The sequence below is a fragment of the Sinocyclocheilus grahami genome, unplaced genomic scaffold (assembly GCF_001515645.1).
Source record: "Sinocyclocheilus grahami isolate Dianchi unplaced genomic scaffold, SAMN03320097.WGS_v1.1 scaffold1108.1, whole genome shotgun sequence".
Taxonomy (NCBI): Eukaryota; Metazoa; Chordata; class Actinopteri; order Cypriniformes; family Cyprinidae; genus Sinocyclocheilus; species Sinocyclocheilus grahami.
In genome coordinates this window covers 262,983-280,561 of record NW_015506287.1, presented here as the reverse complement: position 1 = coordinate 280,561, position 17,579 = coordinate 262,983, and the positions used below count along the sequence as shown (strand labels likewise).

General features: G+C 38.9%; 1 protein-coding gene across 5 annotated transcripts in view; it reads right to left on the bottom strand.

Moving 5' to 3' along the window:
- Window positions 1–5,885: 5,885 nt before the first annotated feature.
- The window catches only part of atp11b (ATPase phospholipid transporting 11B), an 83,399-nt gene continuing 71,705 nt past the window's right edge, over window positions 5,886–17,579 (bottom strand). For 3 of the 5 annotated variants that reach the window (XM_016252443.1, XM_016252440.1, XM_016252441.1), the window contains 2 exons: window positions 12,268–12,401; window positions 7,239–7,400 (listed from right to left, as the gene is read on the bottom strand). In XM_016252443.1, coding sequence (XP_016107929.1) covers window positions 7,319–7,400; window positions 12,268–12,401 — 216 coding nt within the window. In that variant the 3' untranslated portion in view covers window positions 7,239–7,318. Of the gene's footprint in view, window positions 7,401–12,267; window positions 12,402–14,837; window positions 15,221–17,579 lie in introns of those variants that run through there. The other 2 variants (XM_016252439.1, XM_016252442.1) reach the window with 2 other exon arrangements.

Below are 17,579 nucleotides of genomic sequence, written 5' to 3'. Positions count from 1 at the left end.
TGTAATAGTAATTTGAAGTGTTTTACATAAATGTGATAAAGTAAAAAGTACATAAGCAATTAAAATAAAAATGTAAAAATTTTTTAAATGTGCTCCTAATAGTCAGTTAAGCTTATCTTCAATAAGCATACAGTAAGTGCAATTTATGTAGATTGAAGCCATTAAATGATTTATATAAGTATCAGCACTTTAAACTGGCTTAGAATTGATTTTGAAGCCTCGTTTATAAAATGTTGCACAGAAACCATCCTAAATTTGATCTTACGATCATCTCTCAAATATGCATACATGTTGTGATTCATAGAATGAACGTATGCACAGAAAACGCACGTACGTCTCTCTTTCAGACGTGAAATCCATGAACCGCAAATGATCGTGAACTTGCATGCAACTGAATGGTTTCAGCTCTCTGTCTTGTAAACAACTCCTAATTAAAGCCATTAACATATAAAAGATCACCAGTCATCGTCCAAATTCTTTAATTTAGAACAGTGTGCTGCAAGAACAGCTTACATTTCCAAAAACCTGCAGTACTCCGACAAGAAAAAGTACGTACGTCCGCTCAGACCCTGACGTGACGCTAAGCACATTTCCACATCAAAGCCAGTTTTTACAAATATGAGCATTGCCGTGGATTTAAGCGTACGCACTAAGATCAAATCTGTGTGTACGCATTTTATAAATGAGGCCCTAGGACTGATGTGCCAGCTGTTCATACTCTATAAATTTTAGAATTAAACAATGTTGTTAGTACTGTACCCACAAGATTTAATACCGCACACATTTATCAGGCTAAAACTGAAGTGATTCTGGAAGCAAAACCATTCTTCACAGACAAAGTGAACAACACAACATCTTTCCAAAACTGATTTTCCACAAGCTCTAAGGTAGTTCTGTGATGATAAATGGTATTCTTATTTATAAAATTAGATTTTGGTATTACTTTCAATAAAGAATGAAGTTGCCCCGAAGACTTCAGTAGGGCTTTTCACATTGCATTTAACCCTGTCAAATGGTGACCGAAAACATGAACGTTTCAGTTGTCGTTTCAGTTTATTTTTTGAAACAAATCTCGATTTTTAATCAAGTTACGATTTTAAGTGACAAAGGCGAATTGAAACCCCAATGGCAACTCACAAATACGGTGGTGGGTAGGGTGCACAGGGATTTGTTTACACATTTTTGAAACAAATCCCCAGTGAGTAGCGACAAAAGCAAAGCCAAAGCTCCAAGATCAGACTGTGAATAACGCTCTAGGTCAGGGGTGGCGAACTCTAGTCCTGGAGAGCCGCAGCCCTGCAGAGTTCAGCTCCAACCCTAATTAAAACTCACCTGCCTATAGCTTCCTAGTAACCCTTCAGGCCTTGATTAGCTTGTTCAGGTGTGTTTGATTAGGTTTGAAGCAAAACTCTACAGGGCTGCGGCTCTCCAGGACTGACGTTCGCCACGCCTGCTCTAGGTGCAGGGCTGTGGTAGGTGGGCTACAAGGGGATTAATTTCCCTTTATTACTGAAATGGATTCTTCTGAGCTGCTCAAATAAATATTTTGATGTCAGAGATTCACATGGCGTACAACAAAAAGAAAGCAACATAAAGGGCCAGATTTACTAACAGCTTGTGCCAGCGCAAACCGTCTTTTGGCGTTAAAATATTACTGTCAGGATTTACTAAAGACACGCAGTGAAAGGGCATGGACACAGTTATTTTTTTGCCTGACCTTCTTGAATATGAAGGTGAACAGGGGGTTTGGTGCCTTGGTATTGAGGGTAGAGGAGAGAACTGTTAATTCTTTCCACCCACCTACAACTCCTACCAGTGCTGAGACTCGAACCTGCATCTGACTCCAACAATTAGGCCACAATTTTCTGGGAAATAGCAGCGCAGGTATTTGGGGAGAGTTTTGTAGGGTAAAAGAAAAACACTCATGTTGATGACATAAGTGACCCAGAGGAGCTTTTTTCAGTGCTCTCCACCTTTCGTTGTATTTTGAAACACCCTGCCACGGTGTCCATAGATGGTGGCCAGGTAGGAGGTCAGGTGCCTGTAGAAGCTCCTCTGGTCCACTGGAACATCAAGGCAAGCTGCACATAGAAAGGGAGATCCGTTACAGGGCACATCGGCCACCAAAATTCGAGAGGTGTGTGCAGTGAGAGATTGCTAAGCATTTCTGGGGCGGCCTCTCTGGCCTAGGATCAGGACTTTTGTAGCACCGACTTTGGGATGGTTCTCAATATCCCTCCTTGTTTCCTCGCTCCTCCGTCCTGTGACCTGGATCTCAATTATCTAATTGCACCGTGTTTAGATAATTGAGTGAGGAGGCTTCCAGAGGAGCTATGAGCAAGGATACACAGGTGTATCCTGTGCGGAAGTCTTTTTCGTCGAAAAACCTGATGCACATAAATTCTCCTCCCCCTTCACATCGTCGTAATACTTTTAATTTATATTTGACCTTTGCAGATTAAATAACTCATACATGTCATATTTCAACAGGGCATCTTGCTTTATTAATATTTATTATGTCTTAAATAACAAACTTTAACAACATAAGGGCAGATCGCTTTAGCGCAGCAGATAACGCTTTGTAATATTCTTGATCACTCAAGCGTCCCTTCAATGTACAAATAAACGTTTCTTTGATTCCTCTGTCCTCATTTTCTTTCCTTGCATCCTTCCCTCATATTCTAACGGGGGTGGAGCTAAGATGAAAGGAAAGGATCGAGGATGCACAAATTAAACTTGAAAAGCACCCTTGGCCTGCTTCATGACCACTTCGTGCACAGGGGTGGTGTTTCTGTATGGCAGTTGCCATACCCTTGCCTCCCCACCAGAGCCGTCACTAGGGGGGTGCAACTGGTGCAGTCGCACTGGGCCCTGTGCTTGAGGGCCCTGCGGCGAAAGGACCAAGGGGGACAACAATCCACCCCGCCCCGCTCCCTACCTCGCACCGGGTCCCGCGTCAGCTACAGACGGACCTGCTCCCCACCATACTCCGGTTGTTCTTTGCCATACCCTAGGCCAGTGGTTCCCGACACTGGTCCTGGAGGCACCCCAACACTGTACATTTTGCATGTCTCCTTTCTCTGACACACCACTTTCAGGTCTTGAAGTCTCTATTAATGAGCTGATGACTTGAATCAGGTGTGTTCGATTAAGGACACATGCAAAACATGCAGTGTTGGGGTGCCTCCAGGACCAGGGTTGGGAACCACTGTCCTAGGCTTTCGTCCCCCACAACTCCGGAATGCCATTTCAACTGAGTGGGGAATACAGAATCCTGGAATGCGATTTCTACCGATCTTAAGATAAAAAGGTTTTTAAGATCAGGAGAAACAAATTCAGGTGTGTCCAAACTTTAGTCTGCTGAGTTTTGGTGTTCATTGATGGTACAGTGTGTGTTTTGGCACATGAAGCTTGTTTGGGATGTTAACCTAAGCTTCCTGTTGCAGACATGTTCTCTCCGTTTGCCTCCAGTAACCGGAGACGAGTCAATGTCCTGCACTGCAGGAACCTGACACTGCAGCTCGGGGACGACAGTAATTCAGTATTCAGGCTCAAGTACTTTAGTAACATATAAATGACATTATAACTTTGATCACTTTTATCGCTTTAAAATCCATTGAATTACGATTGTTGTAATGGAACACAGGACACGTGCTTCACCTTCATGATCACCAGATGGCTCTAAAGTGAACCATGCAGAAAAGCTTCAGATAATGAGCTAAGTATTGAAGGCCTCATTTCTTCATTTTGCTAAAGGAATAGTTTGAAAATTATATGTAATATGCTAATTTTTTCCCTCCTCAATACCTCAAATCTCATTCGAGTTTGCATGAAATCACCCTTTAAATTGCTTTTACATTTTCAAGATTTATTCAGTGCTTTAGCAATATATTCAAATCAATTAGAAGATTTTGTAAAGGTCAGGGGTCATTAGCATCCTGTAATAATTGCTTTGATCAGACTCGACTAAAACTTCAACATGAGTATTATGAATGCTTACGCTCATTAATAGATGGCTCAAACAGTCATTCTTCAACATATGAAAACTACAAGATTATTCTCTTGAAATAGAAACAGTTCATCTGCATTATATATGAGCACTAATGAGCAGCGATTGATCATAGTGAAGAAGGATGTCAGCATAACAATCCTTAAATAGATTTTACACTGCAAGGCCTGCGGAGTGGATGAGGGAATCTCATGAAGAAATGTCACCCAGAGTAGATGCTGTATTATATTATTTATAATTTTATATTTATATTATGTATATTATTATACACCTGGCATCTCCAGTGCACAGGGTGGTGCTGTTGCACCCATGACAGGCACTACTTAAAAGGTAATTCAGGCTCAAGTCCTGTACCTAAAGTATGCAAGAACTGGACCGGTGCATCCCAAATCATAGGTCAGTGTTGGTTAGTTGGCAATACCCAACCCTAATACACACTGGACACAAGTTTAATGACATGGTAGTGTTCTTATGTTGTCATATTGTCCAAGTACATACATGTAAGAACTTAATATGCAAAGTGTTTTATTATATATAAGAACAGTAAGATGGTTCAGGGCCAGTTTAAAACTGCTATCAGAAATTGATTGGAAAGTCACTACTCATTAAAATATTTTAAGAAAGCACGACTCAAAATTCTTCTAGTTTTGCAGTTTCCTCTGAAATGAAAGTTAGAAACGTTCTTGTTTATCTGAGTAAATGGTTCTTTTCCATATTGAGAGTTTGTATTTGCTGTCACCTGGAACATTCAGTCCCTGGGGTTATTTTGTACCATGACGTCATTGTTTGGAAGATAAAGATGGGTTCGTTGGCCCCATTTTCCTGAATGTCCACCATCTGAAATGCTTGGATGATTTTCCGGGTTAACCACTGGATGACTGTGGACTCTTCCATTAAACAAATTTGCAAGTATTTGCATTCCAACAAAACCAAACCACTGAAGTATGCAGAGAAAACTGTAATCACTTTGTGCCTACTGTACAAGTGTGTTTAAAGAGTAGTTGCAAACATTTGTGCTGCCAGAGTCGCACTTGAAGAAAAAAGAAAAAAAAAATGCTTAGCACAGTGATATCTCTTGAATCTTATGGTGAGTGCACACCAAAAATAATTAAATTATTTGCACAAGAAGATTACCTACAAGTCAATGCAAAAACGTGAATTGGTACAAATTTGCACCGGGTGACGCAAATTGGGCAATGTGATTACCACGAACGCGCAATAATTGCCTCAATCACGTCTTCCGCGCAAGTTTAAAAATTTTAACTTGAGCGGGAAATTCGCATATGTTATGTTGTCGCACAAGCCAATCAGAGAAGAGCTTATTCACAAGTCCAGTTTGTATCAGAAAATGGAGAGCATAAGCAATGTTTTTATCCATGCGAGTGACGCGAAAAACATCCCACAATTAATCTAGAGTGATAATGTGATTTCTTTCATTTTAATTTATTTTTGGTGTTTTTGCCTTTTTATTAGGATAGGACAGAATATGAGGCAGGAAGTGAAGTGGGTGAGAGAGAGGGGGATGGGATCGGCAAAGGCCTGTGAACCGGGACTCCCGAAGCGCAACGGCGTCGTATGTTGGTGCGCTACCCATGAGGCTATTAGTGCTGACCACACACCATTACTTCTGCCACTGGTTAATATAGTTCACAATTATACTGGGAAAAAAAAAAGTTTGTGTGGGATTTACTTTGGAAAAAAGTTACAAGTAAATGGCAAGTAACACATTGAATTAAACATGACATTTGAAAGTAGAAACACTGAAATCGTATTTTATATTTACACACACACACAATTTTATAAAAGCAAGTCTACTGCATTGTAAAACTGTACAAAAATCTGAAATATGGAATACTAATAATCATAAAACACTGGGTTTTATAAAGGTATTTATTCTGTAAATAGAACTTTCATAAACATCGGCAATTAAACATGTTCACTGTAAGGAGAGTACAATTAGAAGAACATGTTTACACAAAAAAGCAACATGGATGACTGACATCAAAGCTAGATCAGGTATTTCCAGTCTAGATTGAGTCTTATTGCTAATGTCTCTGAGTAACAAGTGGCATACTGCGTTGCTATATAATCCAAGAAAATACATTATATAGCAAAACATTTCCGCCGTTGGATTTCAACACAAGATCTGAAATAGTAATGATCAGCGGTCAGGAGTCATTTTGGGTTTGAACATTGACATGAAAAAAGTGATATACAAATAAAGACTACAGAGAAGAAGTACCAAAATAGAGTAATCCACAATTCAAAACGTAACCATACTCCATCATAAAATCTGACTCCCAACTGCCACCCGGGTCACGGCACCAGATTTCAGCCGATACCTGTGAGATCCAGGGCGTCACAGCCTTTGCAGCAAAAATAAAGACAAATCCCAAGACTAGACTCCTCAAATCGGGAGCATTTAGGTCCAGTTGACTTAGGCCTCTGTTACAGGGTTATTGAGACAGATTGACCCAAGTGCAGCATGCAGTCTGATATCATAAACTTCAATATAGTTGATCTAAGCAAGTTTAAAACGGTTGTCTCAATGCTCTGGCCTTACAATAACCCACGGCCCATGTAGGATGAATTTCATACCTTTTCCTTCGACTATGCCCTAGTATGCGATTAAATACACGCACGCATACACACGCAAACGAAAAATAAAAAATCATACAGCTTTGACGAGTGGTTAGCAACACAAGCAGAAAAACAAGGAACACGGCAACAATGATAAATTAACCGGTGACAATGGTTAGAGATGACAACATAGCATGTACGAGAAATAATATGCAGGCACATGACTGATGGAGGTTAAAGTGATCGAGTTCAAGGATATGCAAGTTTTCCATCAAGAACTCTTATCGTGACATTCTTGCATCATGATTGTCTGTACGAACCACAACTCAGGCTGTGTGTACAGGTAGGCATCTTAGGGTAGGAGGCTACAGGTTTGTGAGCTAGCGCTACACGGCGCTCACATTTAATACCTTGAAAATCAGGCAATTAAAAGAGGGAAATATGGCTTCAAACAGACCCCCTCGTTTTCCTCAGGAAAGATGGCGGCCCTTCGCGTACAGTTCCGTGGATTTACTAGCAGCGGAAACTCAAGACACACAAATCCTTTGGTTTTTGCAGGAGCCACTGCCTGTCCCTTGTTGCGGATCACATATGATGTGATACTCAGAGCTTTTAAAGTGTGACAGTCTGGCTGGTGACTGGACAAGGGCAGGGGGATGGGGTAAAGGGTAAAGGGTAAAGGGCAGGCGTCTCCAGACTCTACGAGCTGATCCTTTTCGGGCTGGTGCATTAACAATGAGAGACCTCCATGGGTGAGAGCGTCAGGATGCTCCGGTCGTTGGAGAAGAAGGTGTCCGAGTCGCTCCAAGATCTGGAAGGATCAAGGAAAGTGCGAACAGTGAGGGGGACAGTGTGGACAGTTTGGAGATTTCAATTCAAAGCTATATAGGGTGCAGAGAGGGACGTTCCTGGCCAGTGCACGACCTGAATACTAGGGATGCACAATGTTTCAGTTTTTAGTGCTAGCATTTTGATAAATATCAAGCTAAAGTAAAACAACTGTTATGTAAATCTTTAACTGGTATTATGATTATATCCATGCATCAACCATTAAGAAACATGAAAAATTGGTCAACGACTAATTGTGAACATTTGTTTTGCAGATAAAACAGTGAATTTATGACAAATAAATAACTATTGGCCATTAAGTCTTACTATATTTGATAAAATATCCTTAAAGGGATAGATCGCCTAGAAATGAAAATTCTGTCATTAATTACTCCACCCGCATGTCATTCCAAACCCATAAGACTTTCGTTCATCTTCGAAACACAAAGATGTTTTATTAAAGAATTCTCTCCTTCCATTTAAAGGCCTTTACAACAAAAAGTTAAAGAACAATGCATAAAAAGTAACTGACCAAGAGACACATCAAGTATATCAAATATGGTAAACAGAAGCTTAAACATGCTTACTTAATGAGCGAGAATCAATTAGTTTTTTTTCTCATAGATGGCACAAGCACGGTTAAGCTCTTTTGAAGCGTCAAAGTTTTGGTCTTTTAATGGAAGGAAAAACCTCTGCAGTTTGAATATCTTCATTTGTGTTTTGAAGATGAACCACAGGGTTTTGGGTTTGGAATGACATGAATTGCAAGGGTGAATAACTGATAACAGTTTACATTTTTCGCCGAACTATCCCTTTAATGGGCCTTAATGACACCGTCCTCCAGGAAGCGACAACTCTTCGTTTCGTGGCTTTAATTGGTTTGTCACTTTAAAATGACTAAATTATTTGTATTATGTCAAACATATAATATCGAAATACATCTTGTTAGGTTCCATAATGTAAAATGTCTTGCGACTGGTTATTAATTACTGGGTTACCAGAGTATATTCCCGAAAGTCCAGTATACTTTTTTTACACAAGAGTGTTCATTTATCTGTGCATCCCTTCTTATAAATCTCTTTAACTAATGAACTCTTTGTGCATGAAGATCAGCAAGCAACAGTCAGAGTCACAGCCAATGGAGAAATGGATGAGTTGCATGTTAGTACAAGATGGGTTAATGTGGATGGTTAAAAGACAATTAACAAATATAAACACAACATCCTTCCACAGCCTCGACATTCACATAGACTACATTCTTATGAAAGTATTAACCTTTTCCAAGCCAGAATATGTTGGGCATGGTACCTATATATGAAAAAGATAATTTACAGTATATAAGTAAATATACATAACGTAAATCTATTGTTTGTAGAAAAATATGTGTATATAGGTTCACTATAAAATTTATATTATATTTGTAAATAGAGTGGAATTAAGCAGCCCTTGAGGATCGGAGCCGTTCCAAAGCTATAGTCCTCAAACGCCAGACCTGCTACTCTTGAACACCAGAGGGCATTGTCTTCATCCAATGGACTAATCCCTCTGAAGCGCAGCCATATTATAAATAGATCCATGCTATATAAGATGAAGAATGCATTGATAGCTACAATAATGCGATTATCTTTGGATAGAAAGGACTGGTAGAGGGCAAATGTAAATGTACCATCGTCATGTTTTGCAGATAAAGACAACCGTTTTAAGACCTTGAGGAGGTAAAAAGTTGAAATCAGAATGTGTATTTGCATTTATATAGTTAAATGTATGTATATGCGGCTTACTGGCTTCATACCATAGTAACAATCTCCTTTATTATCTAAAGTAGTGGTTCTCAACTGGTTTTGCTTTAGGACCCATCAAATGTGATGACCCAGTGTACCAAGTACCAAAATCATCCCTAAGTACATAAAAAAATGAGAAAGGTGAAAGTAAATTAATAAATTGCTTTTTTTTGAGGATGTGGGCATGTTGGCTTCTGCCTAATGTGACTTCATTCTACCAAGCAACAGATGATTTTGTGCCAAACCAATGTAAAGTGTGATGGGATGCACAGACTTTGACTTCAACAACAAAAGTTATATTTGTGTTTTATTAGGGGCTAAGCACTGAAGGTACGGTGACACCTATTGTATCTGTTAGTTTTCTTCTTCTTCCGCTCGAGCCTATGGCAGCCGATAGGAAATTTTTTTTTATGAAATTTGGCACTGATAGAGGACAGTCTCAACTTAAACAGTTTATGGCATAAACATGCTATGGTTTAATGCTAATAACTTAGCTCCAACATTGGCTCATGTTGACTCAAATGGACATCAAAATAAAAATTTCTAGAGGTCAAGATTTTTCAATTTATAATTATGCGAAAAACCTACTTTTTCGAGCTCATCCTAGTCTGTCTGATTTTCACCAAAATTGGCTTAGATCATTCTGGCAAAAAGTTATTAAAAGCTTTTTGATGAACCAAATCGTTCTCAAACAACATGCGCACAAATTTGATGAAGATCACGACAAATTGAGATTTTTGCATATTCAAATAAAACTTGGTACATGTCATCATAAGCATCACCTGAGGCTACATGCAGTGCTTTGGCATAGCACCACCTACTGGTCAGGGGATATGAAAAATGGCTATTTTTTCTTTTTTTAATGAACGCATTAGTGTATCGTCACAAAACTTGGTATGTGTCATCAGGACCAAAATATAAGAAATGCGCCACCTTCTGGTCAAAACTTATAATGAAATGAAAAAAAGAAAATTCTAATAGCTTTTGATTAATTTTGCCTATTTTAATGAAAATGGTCCTGATATCTTAAGAGCATCGATACCATTTATGCCATATTCGGTCATACTTGCAATCTGCCAATTTGAATTTCTTTGAAAACCTACTTTTTCTAACTCTTCCTAAACTTTTGGACTGATTTTTACCAAAACTGACTTCCGTCCATGCTGGCAAAATTTATCAAATGCTTTTTGATAGACCAAATAGTTCTCGAGTAATGCATAAATGATTGTTAGCATGACGCCAAGCTGCTTCTGAGGCTGTAACTTTGGCATATTGACACCAAACTTTTTATGTGTCATTGTCACCTCACACTGACAACAACATAAGTAGATAACAGTGCCAACTATTGGTCAAAAGTGATATGCAATTAAATCGTATTACTAGTATATCTTGATTTTATTTATTGCATTTTTTGACTAAAATAATAAAAAAATGTCTTTAACTACTCACTGTTGTAGTCATTGTTCCTTCTTTGTGCTTGGCTCCTTAACTGCTGCTTGCAGCTATATTTAAATTATTATTATTATTATGATAAATGTTTGCTATTTAATGCAACACGACTGCATAGGAAATTGGTAGGAAGCAAAGTGGGAGAGAAAGCGAGATGTGGATTATGAGTCGGGACACAACCTTAGGTTGCCTACATGTAGGAATGCTGCTCACAAATCCATTGGCTCTAATATAGGATCAGGATATGAGGATCTTTTGACCCTTTTTTTTTTGTTTGTTTTTTTTAAACAGCAATGTGTGACTAATTTTTGGCCCATGACCCACCAGCTGAGAACCACTGATCTGAAGACATATGGAAGAAAAGCAGTACAGATCATTGATAAATGCAACAACATATAATCGTTTAGATGCTTCATTTGAGTGACACGAAGACAGTAAACGGACAGCGATAAAGCGTAGTAAAGTGCCTAGTAATACTCTAGGAGGACGCACACACTCTCTGGCATTCGTCCACCACTTAACACACTAAATATGAAACGCTGCCGTCATGCAATTAGACAGATTGATTCGACTTCCGTAAGGCTTCAAGTTTAACGTAACAAAAAAAGATGAACAAAAACAACTCAAGAATCCTCTTGGAGACTACAGTTAGCAGTGTCTCACGCAATTACGATGTGGTCCCTTGTTGAGTTTTTTCTTTGCGATAAATGAGCCGATCACAGCGTTGGTAGCTGTTGACCGTGGCTACCATTGGTCAGTCAGAGCAGAGGTCTCCTCTAGTACCCTGCGCTTCAATGGCAGTGTTCTAGCCGTTATACTGGAACAGGAATCTTATATTTAGCGAGACCAGGTCTCCTTGTACTCATCTCACCACTGCGGAGTAGTTTCGGAAGCGCCTTGCTTCCCAAAGTGCGGATACAGACAGTCAAAACGATTATGCGAAAAGCTGATTACGCGTTCGCATGCCATCACAAACCCCTCCACGGAGAGGCACACACGCAAGGCAAAGACTACGACGCAGATTCAAACACTTGAACAGGGATGCAACTTCTCAGAACACGTAATGACAGGATGTTCCATGGATCAAGTCACATATTCCAACATTCGACGAGCAAATATTTGCATAAATTGGCGCTACACATGTTAGCCTTGCTAATAACTGGGTGTGTTGTCTGAGACCGAGGATGACGAGACAGCTTCGGCGATTATGGACTCGTATGGAGGCACAAGATCTTCAGCAGAGAACATTTATCTGCCACAGAGATAAGACACGAAAGCGACACCAGCAAAGAAGGACGCATCTCGAAAGAAGGTGAAGACGATGAAAGACGAAGACAATGGGTTGGAAAGGGCAGACTCAAAGTAACTTTTCTACGTTTCCTTGTATACGTACATACCTGGAGCATCCCAGGCGATGAAGCTCGCTTGAACTTCTAGCTAATCTTTGTTACATTAAAGCCAAATGAATGCACCCGTTTCTGTCTTAAATTCTACGTTGTAATCATTAGGGAATGCTTTGAGTGCACTGGCGGGCCTCACTCGTCCAGGGCCACGGGCTCATCGTGCTCCAGCTTGTAGGAGATGTGCTTACAGCAGAGGCTAGAGAGAGAGAGGTCGCACCTGGTGGCCCGAGCGGGGTCGCAGCGGCCCATCATTCGCTCCACCAGCCGGCCCAGCCGTGAGCAGGCGTTTTGCCCCTCTGAGAAACAGCACATGGAGTCCACGCATCCGATGCCCTGGTAGGCCTCAGTAAACTGGAAAAAGAAAAAGAGAGGTCAACCAAAACATGAAAGAGATGAAACCAAATGGTTCCCAACAAACATATCTGCACTGATTTGATGTCCGTAATGGGCAATGACTAGATGTCTTAATATTTTGTCATACTGGATACTCTTTACACATCAACTTTAAAATGCAGAATTTGTCCTGCATTTAACAACAGCACTTCCACAAAAAGGGCACAGAATTGGGCTTGAAACCTGAAGGGGTTTAAAAGGCAGATGCAAACTCACAATTATGAAAAAAGTCAGAATTGTGTGATTTAAAAGTTGCAATTACCTTTTTTAATTCAGTGGCAGAAAAAAGCTTTCATATATTTGTGTCTATTGCTTTAAACAAAAAAAAACAAAAACAAGTAATAGTACACCAATTTGTACCAAATTTGAGAAAAGGGTGTATTTAAGTAACACCAGAACAAAGCCTCAAATACAGGGCATCTGGTCATACCAATAATGTAAGACATAGCTTGAATACTGAACTCAAATTATAAATGCAGTGCATTATTTTTTACATTTAAAAGATGAGAGGTCTGAAATGAGACAATGAATTACCAAAAAATGAATACATTAGAATGATAAATGATGCCATCTCATCAGAACCACAGACATCCTTGGCATCGACAGAAATTACAGTTCTCTTAACTCAATACTCAATTACTAAGATGACGCTAAAGACCGGCATGTTAAATTACAGCCGGAGTGCTCCAAGATGACTATTCAAATCAGATTCCCAATCAGATGCTCTCAAAACCAACCAAAAGAGGGAAAAAAAGAGTGCATGCAGCCAGAACTGAGGAAGTCAATTCTTTGATCTCTCTCAGGCAACCTGACTAGGCATTATGCAAACTACCAATATTAACATTAAATCCCTCCAGACTCACTTCAGCATGCCTTGCAGAATTGCTACACAGTCTTGAAACAAATGTGTTTGTTGACTGATGCATTAATGAGGACTTTAGGTTCATGTACGCTTTGCTCTACATCTACAATAAAAGATGCTTGACAATTGTCCTACTAGAATCCACAACTATAATGACAGACAATCTCCAACACATTCAGTGACCACAGAAATACAGTCCATTTTTCTATGATGTTTCTTGTTAATCTGAATTTGACCATGTGCTGGGTTAAAGATTTAGCTATTACTACATGGACCTTGGCAGTTCTGCTAAAAAAAAAAAAATCAATATTAGCAGGAACTTGCGGAAAGATTAAATGCTGCACGACTTCAACCGTGTCCTGTAACTGTAAATAAAGAGGCAGTTCAAGCGAAATGTGCAGGTCTAATCAAAAGCAGAACCTGTGCAGGCTGCTGCTGTCATTTCATCTCAGTTACAAATAAATGTGCTAGCTATTAATAAATCACATTTACCGGTTTAATATCTGTAGAGGTAAGAGAGTCACATGAATAACTGTTCAAGAGCTAATTTAATGGAGCAATCTGTTGAGTTCTGAGGCTCAACCGGAGTTTAATTGAACAGTACACACCTGAATTAGGAAAACTGTTTTTCAAACAGACCAAACTTTGGTTTTCAGTAAAAGCTCTAGTGTGAAAATGTGAGTAAATCTCCAAAAGTATTGTTTAGTGAGTAATACAGTGAGTACTAGTGAGTACTCTGAGCACTGAATACAAAAGTCTCTCCTGAACTCATAATGATTGACTTAATAACATCATCTTGTGGCTGTGAACCAAAAAAAATGACAATTTATAGGGCTGCAACAACTAATCGATAAAATCGAAAACAAAAATAAACCAGCTAATTTGATTATTGACTTTTCAGGTCTGTGTGCTGTGCACAGAAAATATCACCAATCATTCTACTTTATAATAGTGAGTAGTACATTTCGATGGACAAACCACATCTGGAAAATAGTGGAGAACACAGAATTTTAAATAATGAATAAAAATCAAATTAATTAATTAAAAATATTATGTTTGAATTTTCATCTAATTAATCGAAGAAATTAGTGTAAAAGTAGTGCATTTCCATGGATAAAGTGCATTTCGGAAAATAGTGGAGGACACTGAATTCTTAATAAATTAAAAATGTTAATTATGTTTGGATTTTCATCTGATTAATCGAAGAAATAATCAACAGATCAACTGATTTTCTAAATTAGTGTTAATTTGCAGCCCAGCAAACTAGCAAATTAAGCACTCAGGAACAGACAGAAAACCATATTTGCCTGCAGTGTGTACATGGCCATAGTATGACAAAAACATGCTATTATATTATAAACAAAGACCAGCAGCATAAAAGTTACTAACAACCATTAGTGAATCACACATAACCGTCAGTAACTGTTCATTCATTATAGAAAAAGAACAGCTCAATCAATGATTTATAAGGTTGACGGAAATACAAACAAATGTTTGTCAAATTAAATACAAACACAATTGATTATGGGAAAAAAAATTAAATAAGGATGATTAAGACATGCAGACATATAATGCACTTGAGGCGGAGATTAGATTAAACCAGCAGATTCTCAAGTGAATAGATGGTCATGTAACGGACAAAGATCTAAGACTCATGCCACTCAGAGCAGCCCTCGCTCCTGGTTACATCACAGGGAGAGCTAGTGTCGCATGACAGGATGACTGGGTCATGGCGGTCACATACTGTACCACACACAGACGGAGGCCTGATGGGGGTAGAGTACTACCTAGGGGAAGGGTGGGGCTGCACCAGAGGTGGAGGAAAAGCAGCGATCAGTGGCCGATTGTCCTCCCCTCTGCTCCTGATTTCAGCAGTGTCATATTCTGAGCTGACTGAAACCTTTTCCGCTTCCATCTGGAAGGACAAAACAGCGCGGTAAGTCTCCCAAACGGATAAAAACTGAAGAAAGGTGAATGAGTATGAAACTGCCCCATGTCCACTGTGAGAAAACCCTCCTTCTGTTCCAAAACCTAGTGAGCTGCCTATGTAGACAGCATTTTAAGGCATCTTGGACACTATCCAGATGTGAAGTCTGTTCCAAAAAAGCTTAAGAAACTTTTGGCCAAATTAAAGGAACACTCCACTATTTTTGAAAATAGGCTCATTTTCCAACTCCCCTAGAGTTAAACAGTTGAGTTTTACCGTTTTCGAATCCATTCAGCCGATCTCCGGGTCTGGCAGTAGCACTTTTAGCTGTAGCTTAGCATAGATCATTGAATCTGATTAGACTGTTAGCATCTCGCTCAAAAATGACCAAAGAGTTTCTATATTTTTCCTATTTAAAACTTGACTCTTCTGTAGTTACATTGTGTACTAAGACCGACAGAAAAATGAAAGTTGCGATTTTCTAGGCCGATATGAACGGAAGTTAGCCTATTTTCAGGCGCTGCGTAATATCATTGCGCCTGCTGCACCCATGGTATGGCAGCAAAGTTCCTTGATTATTACGCCGGAATAAGATTATAGTTCCTAGCCATAAGCTAGGATGCCTTTGACGATAGCAAGATAATTATTATTATTACTCAGGCTAGTAATTATTATATATCAGGCTAGTAATACTATCTATTTCATATTTTGGCTTATTTGTTCCATTATATTTATTTTTCCACGTTTTTACAGTGTTGCGAGTTATAACCAATCACACACAATTATGTTGGGCTTATGAATGTAATAGCCAATCAGAGGCGTTCAGATGAGTCATCGATGAAACACCGGAGTTTTGTTGTTCAGCGTGCGCCGACTGAATTCTGACTCGCAAATTCTCTGATAAACAACAATGTGCATATGTACGTGCAATGTAAGCATAAGAAATGTATTCATCATACAGTGTAGATCAGTGTTTCTCAACCCTGGTCCTGAGTGCCCCCCAACACTGCACATTTTGTATGTCTCCCTTATCTGACACCCATTTCAGGTCCTGGAGTTTCTTTTAATGAGCTAATGAGTTGATTCAGGTGTGTTTGATTAGGGAGACACACAAAATGTGCAGTGCTGGGGGGCACCCAGGACCAGGTTTGAGAAACACTGGTGTAGATGGCTTCACTGATTATAACGGGAGTGTTTTTTAAAGTGCATAATACTCATGCTAGCCTGAAGTCGGTTATGATTAGTGATCGACCGATATTGATATTTTATAACCAATACCAATTATTTGCATGTTTATCTGCCCGATAACCGATATGCAGAACCGATATTTATTTACTGTTATAAAGTAAATAAATGACTGAGTGAAGTAAGTCCATGCTTCACTTTGGTTTTTCCTCCTTTCAGTCATCTTTTAAAAAAAAAAAGTGTCGAAAATTAGCAGTCTTTCATGTTAAATTTAATCTTCATATTACAACAATAAAAAAACATTTTATTTAAAGCATCAGCAGCAACACTAATATTAACAATAAGCAAAATAAATGTAGAAGGTCTAATGTTTTCAAATGGAGAAAATAAATAAAGGAAAGGAGTCATATCAACTTTTAAACTACAGTTTTAGTAGGATTATAAGCTGTTTAATAGGCTAAAGAGTGAAGAATAATTCACTGGATAATGTTAATTCACTGAATAATATTCTCTGGAATATTGAAATATAACAAACAAAACATCGTATTTTATTGCATTTCTCAACTGGCATGTTATATCAAAATTACTAATAATGTTTTTGTCGTTCTAGATTATGAAATGCCTGCTGACAGCGCAGTTTATCTATGCATTTACACAGAACTATACTCAAACTGCGATCGCTCGTGGAGATAATAAATAATTCATTTCCATAGAGTTGTTTCTATTTAGATATTTATTAGCGAAATAATGGTTATATAGTAAATGTTAATACCATTTAGGTTGTTTTAAACAAGTGAATCTTGTTAAAAGTTACATGCGGTGGCCGTGCTGGAGCATTTCCTGAGCATCAACCCGGTGAGTGAACAGCAATATGAAAGCGGCTTCACGAGACTAATGATGAGCAAATATACAACAGAGAGAGAATTAAATTCAGCGCTTTTATTTCCAACATGCGCTCATTCATGGCTATATTATTTAACTCGTGCAAAGTTACGTCTTTATTGGGAGAGGACTTGACGGATTATTTTAGCCTACGTGACTCCGACTTCATGAGACGATGAGCATATAGACAACAGAGAGCGAATTAAATTCAGCACTTTTCTTTCTAACATGCGTCCATTCATGGCTGCATATTATTTAATTCACACAAAGTTACGTCTTT